Below are 13,156 nucleotides of genomic sequence, written 5' to 3'. Positions count from 1 at the left end.
CTTGAATTGTACTTAAATCATGTTGTGTTTTTGCAAATGCTTCGCTCCACTGTTATAGTGCGTTTGAATTGTGGGAGCTCAGTGATTTCCTCCTTTTGTTTACAGCAGTGTATCGACTGTGTTTCAAATTTAGCAAAAACTGGGAGGTAATGTTTGGTTCCAGCTAAACAAGGTGTTTATGCCAAAATAAATCATGGCAATTTAAGACATAAAGCATCAGTGTGTCTTGTTTCCTTTAAAGGTCTTGGAGGCAACTTTCTGAGCAGGGCTGAGGGTTGTGCGGAGTTTAACCCCGCAGACAAAAAATCCTAGGTACGGCCCTGCAAGCTAGTTTCATAGCTAAGGTAAAGTGACAGTCACACGAGAAGCTTTGAAATATGCAAACTAGTCTAAAATAACATCTACTCTTGAGTTCTTACAAGAGGGCACCTGCGCCTTGTTAAGTGCCAATTATGCAGACATTGCGGCATCACAACACTGACTGACATTATACTATGTTATAACCTGCCGACTCCTTCTAAGCGCAAGTACACATGTATGCATAAATGACAAATACAAGCAACTTACTCGAGCCGCCATGGATAAGTTAATGTCAACGAAACAAAATTCACCCACCTAAACATCGAATTCCTGCTTGAATGCTTTTTTTTGGAATGACACTACATATTTGAAGTCGACGAGACTAAGGCAGCTTTTGTGTTGGGAACTTCTTGATGTTTCACTCAATGTTTAATTAATACACATCCTTCTAGTATTAAATAGTGGCAAACATTTTTTAGTTTTTCACGCGACTGAAAGCATCGCCACTAAACACTGACAAAGGGAACACGATAGCCTGCGTAGCTGGCGGTTTTGGTGGGCGGGAAAGCCGGGCCAAAACGAGTCGTGCAGCTGTGGGTGAAATGGGGAGAGAACCGCGACAGTCGCGGCGAAGCCGCGTCAACGAGCGGCTTCGCCGCGAGGAACCTCGGTTTTTCGTTGCCCTCGCCCCATTTCCCGCGGCTTCGCCACTCGTTTTGGCCCTCGTACCCGGCTTTCCGGTGAGCCCACCCATAAAAACCGCCAGCTACGCAGGCTAGGAACACGACAACTGTTTATGGGTTACAAGATTATTCTTAGTAGGCGTAGTGTTTTCTGTTTAGTTTCCTTTATTTCTATCTGCACTTTCTGTGCAAATCCATAAAGGAGTCAATTCAACGAGTGAATATTCCTTTTATTTTTTTTGAGAATCTGAATGAACGACTGCTGCAATCTGCTTATTTTTTTATAAACTTTGAAATTTTTCATCACCAAGTCGCTTTCCAAAGGCAATTCTGCTGTCTCTCTGGAACGTGGAAATATTTGGGAAAGTGAAGCACTTTTTTTCATCTATCTGCCTGTGAGATCGGTGTAAAGTTAACAATTATTTACCAGAAACCACAAGGTGTGAGGCGAAGGATAAAGTTCGGAAATGCTTCGGAGCTTCCGATGTCATGCCGAGAATAATATAATCACACGTTGTCATTTCACTGGAGTTCCGATCGCTTTCCAATGGTTTCTCAATTACAAACCTTCCATTGAAAATAAGTAAGGTAAACAGGCATTACTGGTTTACAAGAAATGAAATTTTATTTAAAGCAAAAAACTTAAGGGTGCACAGACAATATCTTCACCCACTCAGTTCTTGCCCCAGTCCTGGCTTAACGGAGAAAAGCTACAACACACGAATACATCTTGCAAGTTTTACCGCACATGTTAGCAATGTGAGGAGATTATACCATGTCCCTTAGAAGTTTTACTTCTCAATGAAGTTGCATTTCGACAACTCGAAATTAACGGAAGTTCGAGCCGCGCTTCACGCCAGTTAGATGTATCTGCTACGAATCTTGATTGGCTCATTGCGCTGTGTACATCTGTTGTGATTGGCTAGAGTAATTACTTTGTTTTTGGTTTTACGACACTTGATTGAAAACCGCTCTGTCAAGAAGTTACTCTACAGACTAAATCGAGGAGAACTGCCGGGTTCTAGTTTGTCTGATTGTCCGACCTTTTTATCTTGAAATTAAAGCATTCTTTACCTTGACATTTACGACATACTTCTTTTGCTGTTAGAAATCGTGCATACACGCCATTCCAATGCGATCTTTGATCATGTGACTAGCATAAAAAAAATGCTAAATGAGGGAAGATAATGCAAATGGTTTGCTTTAAGATTACTGTTTACAGTTTACTCCTTATATCTATCTCTTCCTATAAAACACTGACCAAGTCAAGTGATTATTATTACGGTGTGAAATGATCTGTCTCCACAACTAATAACTACTTGAATATCCTGCTACTGGATCTGTTTTTTCAGCGGAACAACCGAACGCTGTCGGAGGCTAGAAATTCAAAGGCTCCAGGCAATAACGTCGTAAGAGACTTTTAGGCATTTTTCGTCAAAATATTACCAGTTTTAAGTTCATGCATGCTAAATGCAAAATTAGACAACCAAAACCCGAATTTGGAACAGAACATTGACATGAGTAAAAAGTCACTAGACGCGTTCTTGCCTGGAGCTCTTAAATTTAGCATATTTTAATTTATGATGGTAACTCCACCGTGGAATGGTCTTGTCGGTGTCTGGAAACCCAGTCTTCACCTGCAAGTAAAAAAAAAGCGTTGAATGGTGGAATCAGCCGGTGGCTCGGTCGGTCGGTCGGTCGGTCGGTCGGTCGGTCGGTCGGTCGGTCGGTCGGTCGGTCGGTCAGTCACGAATAGTGGGACAAAAATCGCTATTTCAATCAACGCCAGACCAAAAATCCTGCCCGAGGAATGCCCGAGGAAATGTCCAGTATAGACATTTTGTTTTAAATCGAGAAATAAGATCCATGTGTTTATCTCATAACCCCCTAGAGAATACCATAATCTTTGGTTGAGAGATGTTGGAAAATAAACAAAACATTAACGATGTATTATTGTTTCATCGTTTGGTGATGTCGTTCTATCGCTTCAAGCAGTTTCTTTACAGTGTTTTGCGATGTCGTTAAATTGTTGTCTTTGACATCCTTGATGACCGAAAGGCCACCTCGAAGGACTAACACGAAAGAACAAAGCAACGAGATGGCAAAATGAAACGGCACCACAAAACGCCTAAACAAACATTTCTCTCATATGACTGCATAATAAAGTATACTGCAAACTGATGCTAACCTTGACACTGCCGGCTGCAGTAAAATTTTGTGCCTTTTCCTTTACACCTGTCAAAGATAAACAGCATTTCTTTAAGAACTCTATTGATAATAACAAACATTAGTTAAATAACATAAAAATAAATAAATGACTTTAATTAGTGTCAGTGCTAATTGAGGACACTATAAATCAGTGAAACAAATATACAAACTAAACATAACATTTGTTAAATATCCCAACAGGTGGGAGGCAAACCAGTTGGCTATTTACAAAGCGTGGCCTTGGATTTTAAAGCGGGGCTACCGTGAAACAAATCCAAGTGGTCAGAGCGGGATTTGAACCCGGGGCCTCCGGAGTACAAGTCTGGCGCCCTAACCCCTAGGCCACGCCGCCTCCAGTTAGATTCACTACACTGACCACAAGAAACTTGAAACATTACAAGATACAGTAAGGCAACTATCTAGAATAATTAATTACTACTTAACATACTTTCACACATGCTACAACAACTAAACCAAAAGTCAGAAACACAATAATTTCGCTAAGATGGGCCAATAATCAGGCCAAGTTGAGGAGCAAGTTTCAATTTTCCACTGTGTTTCGACTTTGGCTTGAAGTTCAAGGAAGTTAGGCTTCTCGGAGAGTAGTTAACATTTGCATGTATATCGCTTTGTGAGCAATGGAATCAAGCACACTAGAAAGCTTGAATGTTGATTGGGTAAGGAAGGTTGAGCCAAAACTCAATGGAGACCGATTACTTAAGGACGCAATATCGTTCCCAGAGTCCGCGTTACCCTAGACCAGCTGGACAAGGGTAACGAGGGCTCTGGAAACGAGATTGAAGGGACGGTGCATCCTTTTCTAATGCGCATAGATTCTGCGCATCTCGGGAAGGTCGAAAATTAGGGGTAACTGGGCTTTTTTTACAGATAGTTTAAGCTTCAATATGAGGGGAAAATCTTAATACCATACATGTTGCTTGATTATTTCTGAAAAATGCGTGGTTACCCCCAATTTCGTTTTTGGATTCCAATTGCACTTACTAAGATCTACTATTCCCGCATAGTCATAAACTGCGCAAAAATACCGCAGTATTAGGAGGCACACGGTCTTAAACGGCGTTGACACAAGGTTGAACAAAACCGAGATCAACATGTAGACGGAATTAGTTTTACTTACACACAAAAATCAACTTAGAATGCTCTGATTATATTCCGGTGTAATTTAGGTCACACGCTATGTGCATGATGGGTTGACTGACAACACTAATCAGTTTGTAGATGTAACGTGACATTTTAAAGAAGTGCTTTTTTATCAGTGCAAATTGATGCTAGATCACCCTTAGGATAAGAAGAAGCATTAAAAAGTTTCCCTTAGTCCCCTGTCTCGTTCATAAAGAAATTGAACCAATGGCTGTTTTCGTTCAACCGTGTTTTACATACCTTTCGCATTTCTTGTACACACCAGGTTCTTTCTCTACCTTTTTGCAGTTTGCACATTGATGCCGCTTCATATACGGGATCTGGCTTTCTGAATAGTCCCTTAGAATCACTTCATGGAGACGGCTGCTTTCAATCCGTTCCTCCTCTTTCTTCTTGCACCTTTCTTCAAACTCCTGATTAGGGTGTGGTTTGCCCAGGTGAAAATCATCTCGCAGCCTTCTATACGAACCATCTTTATCCCGTTTGTAGACTTCCATGTATTCGATAGGAGAAGGGCCCGCTCTATCCGTCAACACAGATTGTATCCCTCGTATAACTTTGGTGTGCCAGTTATCTTCTTCGTCATCGTCATCATCATCAGTATCGTTTGGCTTGCTTCCGGCCTGCGAGCCACCTACAGTTGCTACAGCTACCATTGTGCTACTGGATGGATTGGTTGAAGATAGCAGAGATTTGTTGGGGGCTGGAGCGGTGACTGTTGAACTTTGTTCAGATTCAGTGTTAGAAGAAGCTGATTTCGACTTAAGCAGAGCTGATAAGGGTATTGCTGTTAAGGAGGTAACTCCAAGTTCATCGAGTTTCCCAGCTTCTAGCCAACGCCTTAAATAACGACAAACAGAGCCACCAAACTTGACATACAGAGGCAGCACACACATTGCCTTTGTCAATAAAACGAAATGAACATTTTTAGTAATCGAGCATATTTTGTTTATTATCTCTTGATAAGTTCGATCACTTGTCGCACCGCTTTCTGAAATCCCAACATTTCAAAACCATACTGCTAGTCTTCGCCAGGAAATGAACAATATTTTCTTCTTTATACTCAGCTTCAAAAACTCTTTTACCTGTTCACCAAAGATGTTCTAAACATTTTTTCCTGACTGAAAAAAATGTAATAATTCGTTGCTTTCATACAATACACAACATTAACTATTCATTTTTCAGGAAAAAGAGTTAATATTTTAATATTACATATAATTATTTTAAGTATATACTCTACTTCAAGTAGTTTTTGAATGATCATAACGGTAAATTAAGACATTTGGTTTTAAAACACATACCTTTAAGCAGGCATCTTGTTCTGATGGTTGTCCAAACAGTCGGCGAAACACATCTCTAAAAAGAAAAAAAAAATACAGCCAACACTAAAAACATGATAGACAACAGGATGTATAAGAATGGTTATATTCATGGCCTGCCTGATTTTCAGTTCACAGCCTTACCATCAGGGGCACTCAACTAAAATGTCGTCCTCTGTGTTCCCAGATCATCTTGTGTACATTTAAAGACATATATTTGTGTAAGCTAATGCGGATTGATCTGTTCGGATGCTTTAGCTAAAACGTTATGCCGCAGAAAGTCGTAGGAAAGGGAATCTCATTTCCCGAATTTACGAGCTGTTGTTGACTTAACGAAAATGATAGCTGACCTTACTGTGTATTTTTAACAAGATATTTGCCCCTCCGTAAAAGAAAGGAATTAGTCATTAGTGTTACAACATTTTGAGCTGGCATTTAGATTTCCTTTACGTCTAAATACAAATTTCTGAGGTGATTAAGGCCATCCGAGCAGATATCCGCCAAAATGAACCACTGGGTGCCCTGTGACCATGCTCTTTTTGAGTGGTTGACTGTGCATTTAAATTTCTGTGCCAGATACCAGTTTAGGCTTTATAAAAGTGATGTTTGAGGATCAAGAAGAGTACATTTTAGTATTAAGATAGTGTCGCACAGAAAACATCGGGTTGGAGGAAAACAGAAAGTTGGCAGAAAAGCTGCTTTCTCAGCGATGAGGTGGTCAAAACACAGAGGAGCCTGTATATTAATAGTAGTGGAAACCAAGTTGAAGGGTTTTTTTTACAAGAGATGAAACAAAAGCCAGTAATAGTCAGGTGATGGGCTTGGTGCAAGGTAAGTGTGAAATCCAATGCTCCAAATCAGCCCTGTTTTGGAAAACTTCAGAGGCAGCTATATTTTAAATGAGGCGTTATGAACACATATATTCCATGGAAACAATCTATTAGTTGCCCTTGTAGTGCACAGTTAAACAACAAACCTTGTGTCCTTGTGAATGAATGGGTCTTTCGCTGAAAAATTAAAAGAATACCATCTGATAAAATCAAAACTGAATCCTATTCAGATTTCTACTTTGGAGCTGACCCAATGGGCCATTTGCAGCTAACGGTCACATGGTACAAAATCCGCCATACTGGAGAGCACGCTATGCACTGGGACATTGAAAACAAAGAAAATTCAAGGATATCTTAGTGCATAGCTTGTTCTCCAACATGGTGGATTCGGTACCATGTGACTGTTAGCTGCAACGGGCCCATATTCCGTTACACCCAAAACTGTTTTCCTTCCTGTAACTATCATTATTGTAATTTTTTTTTTATATTATCTGCCAATCGCCATTGTAATTCTATCATTAGTACTGGTATGTACCATTTTTTATTATCAAATTATTATGACATATTATTGGGAACAATAATATTATTGACAGCATTGACACCACTAACAAGTGTGACCATTCAAATGAAAGCTACTGAGCAGTACTTTCATGTGGTGCTGTTTGTTATACTGTACATTAGGTGGTTCTACCTTTTGAGTCCAAGAAGTGATGAAATCCTTATGTAACTATCCAAATGAAAGCTATTTAACAGAGCTTTAACTACTGACCGTGATGCTGTTTGTTGTTTTAATTAGTACATGTATTTAATAGCAACACATCTGCTGTTTCTTATTTTTCCTATTTTGAGCACTCATGGGAATAAGTATTAAAGGTAATGGCTTTCATATGAAAACTTGTGCGAAATGATGCTAATTTTGTGCAGAATATTTGCATTTTGCCTCCCCTGGGAGATACATACCATAAGAGGAAGAACCAACATGTTGGATTAAGTTTCTGTTCTGTGCCAGGCAAACAGCATCCATCACTAAACATCTGGCTTTGCTCAACTTACCTGCAACAAACAAACAAACACGTCTGAATCACACATGATAATCCATTACAAACAAACCTGTGCAAGTTAAAGTTATTCATATAATTGAATAAAATTGCTGCAGTAAAAAGATTGCATTTCATGCCCTAAACTTAATATACTTGTTCAAAAGATTTCCTAATGGCCTTTTTCCCTGCCAAGGTATTGTTTTTAGGGGGTGGGGGAGAGGTGGGAGTACAGTTATTAAAATTAGGGAGCTTAAGCAACGACGACGGCAACGGCAACGAAAACGTCACCCGAAAATATAACTTTATTTCATTTGTGCTACTATACGTGATTATTTCAACTCGCTCAACTTTTACAAAAATGGCGAACTATCCAGGAACCAAATTGGTACGAGTGGCGTACAAGTTAAGAAAGAAAATGAAAAATTCACCGTCTGGCGTTCACGTTCTCCACAAAACCTTAAATGTGGTAATTTCACGTTGTTGTTTTTCAGAGGACGGCAAAGAAATGTACCAAAATGTAAAACGCACGTGCAGAGCGATTGTTTTTGCTCATTAAACCTATTGTTTTGTGACGTTGTCGTTGCCATCACCGTCGCCGTTGCTTAAGCTCCCTAATTCTGAACATTGACCCTGGGTTTATATTATTTCAAAGGACTTTCTTGCTTTTTTTTTGGGGGGGGGGGGTGGGGTGTGAGGTGGGGTAAATTAAAATTTTGGACATAAGCACTGGGTTAATATTATTTCAAGGGACTTTACCTTGGGGTTAGTTTTGGAGCAGACCTACTTAATATGTATTTATTATTTATATATTTTTTTGAGAGAACTTATTGCACTGAAGTTTGCATTTCAAAATGAGTTGGAGTTATAATGATTGGATGGCATTTCAAAGTGGAAATGAGAATACTGCACATCACTTTTGCGTAACTCAACAAAAGACTATTTCAGTGCTAACAAAATTTACTGCAATAAAGTTTATTACTTCAGTGAACACAACTGCACCCTTTCACCAAACTGCCTTTTATTGCCAAAAGGATACTTGCATCTGAGATTTGAAGGGCTAACTTCAGAAAGCACCTCATACAGTGCTGAAATATGTTAACTCCAGGTGTATATTCCCTGTTGTCATTTACAGTTAACACAAATCAAGCATGGTATAGGAGTGGTCATGAATATTATGAAAGAGCATTTATTATTTATACAGCATTAATGTTTAACATTTTCCTCAAATAAAATACATCATAAGTCTTTTGTCAAAACACTCTGACCACAGCTGTAGCTTACAAAAGATAGCAAATCATACATGGCCCCAAGGTTGGCAGTGTACTGTGAGAACAATATTGAGTAACAGTTTTAATGTACCTGTACATTAGAGCCTGTTAGTCAGAATGGAAAGCAGATGAAAAGAAAAGACTGATTACAGTAAACCAAACAATGAATCTTACCGTGAACAAAATGTTCAGTCAAATATTGTATGACTTCATCAACAAATGCCAGTACATTGTCACTCTGTAAAAAACAACTTACACTTATTAAACATAGAAATAAACAAGCTAAATATTATGGTGAATTTGAGTGTTATGTGCATATATTATATATAGCAGAAAATAACAACGCTACTATCTTTAAAACAGCTGAGAGACTATTTTTAGTCTTTCAATTTAAAAACTGTCAACCTGGAAAAATGTTCCAGTAATTGCCAAAACAAATGACAAATAAACTAAAACTAGTGACATCAAAAGGTTCCCAATTCATGGTAAAATTCAAATGATTTAACTGCTATCGATCAGCTTTGATCTATGACTACCAACTGAATAGGATTTGCATGGCTACTTTGTTCACAAGGCATTTACATTCAAAGCATTCAATTTATTGATCTTGGGTTGAATTCTTGATGTTCTCATCATCATTTTTCACCCATCTTCATCACTCAAATTTGAGTTCAACTGTAATTATATCAACTGTACATTGTGCTCAGACTTAGGCTTGGCCACATTACATGTCTCTATGTAGGTAGCATTGAAAATGACTGTAATTTACTGATAAAGGGGCTTGATGAAAAAGAGGCATAACTTAAATGTTTTTTTTATATTTCTTATGAATTAAAGAATGATTTACAGAGTTTCATTGCACTATAAAAAGAGTTTACAATTAGTTGATAACGATTACATGTAATTAAAAATAGGTTACATATAGCTTACACATCTTACATAGGATCCCAGGTTAGGATCCCATAAGGTTCTGAATAGGGGTTTTACTTTAGAAAATCCAAAATTCTCTAAATTAGCTCTATTTTATTCATAAAGACTGATTGGCATCTAACACAAATCAGTGCACATTCTTCTGTATCAGTTGTTCTGTATCATGTTGTTTTTTACTTCAAAACAAAACTTTCAGGAATAATTAGCCTGACTCTAAATCTGTGAAGCAAAGCATGAATGGTCTATTTTGTTCTCTGCTTGAAATGTTCAAATTAAAAAAAAAATTAAATATCAGATTCTTTGACAATTGTCTTCGTTTCTTGAGTAAATTTTACCAGAAGCTTGACACTAATTCGTCCAATTCGATGCCCTAAGATCAAAAAATTGAAACACAAAGCCAATTATGCTTTTCTTATCTGGAGACCAGTCTGTATATTAAACTAGCTAACATTAATATTTCCTAGAAATTTGATTTCAAAGAAATTTGTCACTGATACCATACCTTCTTTCATTTGAGTCTTTCAGTCATTGTTAATAATAATAATTATTATAATATTATTTTATTAGCCATATAATGTATAACTGTACCTTGATAGGAAAGCCTTTCATACACCCATGATTAACTGAAAACTCCCTGAAAGCATTCACAAACTTCTGTTTTTGTTGTTCAGTCTAAAAATGAAAAGAAATAAACATGCTAACATCAAATTTAATCATAATCAATTTCCCAAGAACATATACTGTTGTTTCCGGTAAGGTGCCACTGCTGTTTTGAAGAAATTATGGAACCATGGATATTTTCCCCTGGGATCCTTTAGTAAAGAGGGGAGTAGTTCAATGGTTATAACTCAGATTTATGTTCCATTGTAATCAAAACTAAAACATTGCTTTGAATCACTTGTCTACCATCTTGTATCTTTCCCAAAGTGCACTGCGCATAGATGGGGCTAAATGTAATAGGGAAGGTTAAACTTGTGACAATGCTTGCTAGCCATCATCCTTCACTAAATTCTGTGGGGTGGCCTGAGGGCTTTCATAAGGCCTCAGTAAATTTAAAACTCTCCTGTTGAGGTCAAGCTACTTTGCTTGCGTCGCTGTTCCAGTACAGTTCCGGAAAAAGCTTTCTGCTCCTGTCCCTCGGGCCCTCCCTCTAGGTGAGTATTGGTAAGTATTTAATTTTCCACTGAGAAATTCTGTAATGGTGCCTGAGTGGTTGCTGCTCACAGGGTGGTCATGGTTACCTTCTGTGCTCACTAGCGGCTCTTTAAGGCACCTTCCCCACACTCATCTGTTGGTGATGAGTTTAATGTCAGAATTTTCAATCAAGCCTTCAAGTAAGTGACACTGCAAAAGTGAAATCTCACTTTGCATAGTTTGTAATAATGAGTTTTTGGTGGTTTAATAATCTGAAGATAAACCAAGACAATTCAGGCTAAATTTTTCAGTATTGTTGTCACAGTGCATGTGACTAACTGCTCCTGTTCCTTGGTCAGTACTGCACTTGCTTTTATTTTGATGAAGTTCAACATGAAAGCACATCTAGTCAGCCAAAGGCATGTACAAAATGAGGAGGATAAACACTAGAATAATGGAAAAGATTCATTTTTCATCTATTTCCAAGAATTTCTCATTAGATCTGAACTTTAGACTTGATGCAGTTGTCAATAATTTAACCCTTTCAGTCCAAAATATCTTCTAGCCTCCCTCGTGGATGCTCTTTTGGCTCATCGCGCGATCTTTCCTCCCAATGACGAAGGAAAGATTGTGTGACAAGCCGAAAGAGCATCTGCAAGGGAGGCTAAATGTCTATGTGAAAATTCGGAATTCTGATCTTGGATCAAATTTCCACACAGCCCCATACAGTGTATATTAATTATACAAGAACCACTGGCTTACTACCCCTCTTCCAAGAATGGCGAGTGTGAATAGAGTTCAGTCGTAAAACGTATACATAAAAATTTTAATGTACAGGGCTGTCTGAGAATCTTGCTAAAAATTCTCTCCACTGATCACTCAGTCCACATACTTCTTATGGTACCAATAAAAATTAAGAGAAATTTTCAACATCAATGCAATCACTATGCTGTGTTTTCACTTCCTTTTTTACTTCCTTTTTTACTTCCCTGTACATTTAAAGAAGTATTCATATTGTACGACAAAATATGTTGCTGATCATTAATAAGCTTAACAGGTTAATTAAACTTTGATCCTGTCAGTGCTTAGAGAACACGGTGTATGAGGAAGCAGAAATGTTACGGTGCCAACTCCTTTGTTGTTCAAATCATATTTATGACGGGATCTATTTGTTGGCAGAGAAATAATCAAACACAATCTAAAAAACAATTAACAAACTCATAACTTCGGTTAGTAATCTAACAGCCTTAACTTCATTTTATCCTTATCTTAAACATTTTAGTTTTAACTAGTTTCTTCTTAGTTGTAGCTATTCTATTCAGCTAATATTCCATCACGGTGCGTACGTAGTTTAAGTTATGCATATACACTGTATATAGGTAAGCTTATATGTGCCTACCAGATTTACACCTTTAAAACAAAATTATATTTCCATACCTGGTCCTCCAATAAACCCTTGAAGGCTCCCTTGTGCTTCTGGAAAAACTCATAATCTTGGGGTGTGATATCAGGATCAAAAAGCTCGAAATCCGACGAGTTGATCAATACATTCCTCATTTTGTTTGATCCTTCGAAGGTCGGTTCACTTTCGATTTGTCAACTCCGTCATGTTTTTTTATCATGAAGTGTAACACGACAACATTCGAGTATCCTGGGACGAGGGCACAGGTTTACCAGCCTGAATCTTGTGGTTTGTGCGGTGAGCAGCTGCGGTGAGCCAGTTCACTTGAATTCGAATTCTGTAAGAGATACGTCCTCACTGAAATATACATGTAAACATAGTTTTCGTCTCTCTACAGTGTCTCTATATACGTTTATCAAGTAAATCAAAACGTATGTATTCTTTCTTTAGAAACCTATTTATATCATGGTTCATCATGGTTAGGGGTGGTTACAATTACTTTTATATGGAGATTTTCGCTATGGATGAATACATGTACTACGATTTACGCCATTTTTCAGACTTTTTATTCGATAACTTCGACGGTCTTCTTTAAATATTTCACCCGCAGTCCAAATATATGACCTTTCATATTCTATCAATTTGAAACTGTTTTCAGTTGATTCAGAAGAGATAATTACGGCTACGAATATCCAAAGCAGAATTTGCTTTAATGCTGCTCGCTATCACTGTGTAGTTTTAAGATAAGTTTTGTAGACATAATACGCAGATCGTTTTAAGTCGTTTTGCGCATGGCCATATGTGCTTCTAGCAGGGCCGTACAGTTTTCCGGCGCCGCCCGGCTAATACGTCCCCGAGTGCGGCATTTTCTCAATAGGTTT

At 38.1% G+C, this 13,156-nt stretch overlaps 1 protein-coding gene across 1 annotated transcript; it reads right to left on the bottom strand.

The window, feature by feature from the left end:
- Window positions 1-1,582: 1,582 nt before the first annotated feature.
- On the bottom strand, window positions 1,583-12,465 carry LOC146476860 (uncharacterized). Its single transcript, XM_085113986.1, has 9 exons — window positions 12,311-12,465; window positions 10,328-10,411; window positions 8,984-9,047; window positions 7,462-7,554; window positions 6,648-6,678; window positions 5,654-5,708; window positions 4,593-5,251; window positions 3,172-3,218; window positions 1,583-2,620 (listed from the first exon to the last, which is right to left on the bottom strand). Exons 1-9 carry the CDS (start codon window positions 12,428-12,430, stop codon window positions 2,562-2,564), a joined length of 1,212 nt encoding a protein of 403 aa, XP_084970112.1. The 5' UTR covers window positions 12,431-12,465; the 3' UTR covers window positions 1,583-2,561.
- Window positions 12,466-13,156: the final 691 nt, after the last annotated feature.

The sequence above is a fragment of the Pavona decussata genome, unplaced genomic scaffold (genome assembly GCF_977016875.1).
Source record: "Pavona decussata unplaced genomic scaffold, jaPavDecu1.1 SCAFFOLD_72, whole genome shotgun sequence".
NCBI classification, from domain to species: domain Eukaryota; kingdom Metazoa; phylum Cnidaria; class Anthozoa; order Scleractinia; family Agariciidae; genus Pavona; species Pavona decussata.
The sequence above is the reverse complement of the archived record's forward strand: the minus strand, read 5'-3'. Positions and strand labels throughout refer to the sequence as shown.

Bases quoted from the DNA above. Each gene is read 5' to 3' on its own strand.
- LOC146476860 (XM_085113986.1), bottom strand. From the start codon at position 12,430: ATGAGGAATGTATTGATCAACTCGTCGGATTTCGAGCTTTTTGATCCT. The intron at 7,555-8,983 runs GTAAGATTCATT...TGTTTGTTGCAG, and splicing joins GACTGAACATTTTGTTCACG to GTAAGTTGAGCAAAGCCAGA. The intron at 3,219-4,592 runs GTATGTAAAACA...TATCTTTGACAG, and splicing joins GTGTACAAGAAATGCGAAAG to GTGTAAAGGAAAAGGCACAA.